Genomic DNA, 267 nt, shown 5'->3' with positions numbered 1-267 from the left:
TTTTTTTTAAAAAAAAAACGGGACTCTTTTAATCTCCAAACGGGCTTGGACCTGGTCCACTGGAACTGTTCGGACCTGTCTTCACATGGAAATGTTTGTTATGTGACTTTATATGGAACGTATTTATATTTTAAGTTAACGTTGACTGAAAACGACCAACCCTGCTATTATTTTTATCTTTATTTAGGATTACACCAGGGAAGAGTATCTGATTGCGATGCCTACGGTGGCGATGGAAGAGCCTTTGCAATTATCAGGAACTTGTGA

The 267-nt window shown here is 38.2% G+C and overlaps 1 protein-coding gene across 1 annotated transcript in view; it reads left to right on the top strand.

The window, feature by feature from the left end:
* The window catches only part of LOC106471470, a 29,790-nt gene extending 29,523 nt beyond the window's left edge, over positions 1-267 (top strand). Inside the window, exon 7 of the mRNA XM_022400081.1 lies at positions 188-267. Within this exon, the coding sequence (XP_022255789.1) occupies positions 188-267 (80 nt within the window). The remainder of the gene's footprint in view (positions 1-187) is intronic.

This window comes from Limulus polyphemus, unplaced genomic scaffold (genome assembly GCF_000517525.1).
Source record: "Limulus polyphemus unplaced genomic scaffold, Limulus_polyphemus-2.1.2 Scaffold4640, whole genome shotgun sequence".
In the NCBI taxonomy this organism is placed as follows: domain Eukaryota; kingdom Metazoa; phylum Arthropoda; class Merostomata; order Xiphosura; family Limulidae; genus Limulus; species Limulus polyphemus.
The sequence above is the reverse complement of the archived record's forward strand: the minus strand, read 5'-3'. Positions and strand labels throughout refer to the sequence as shown.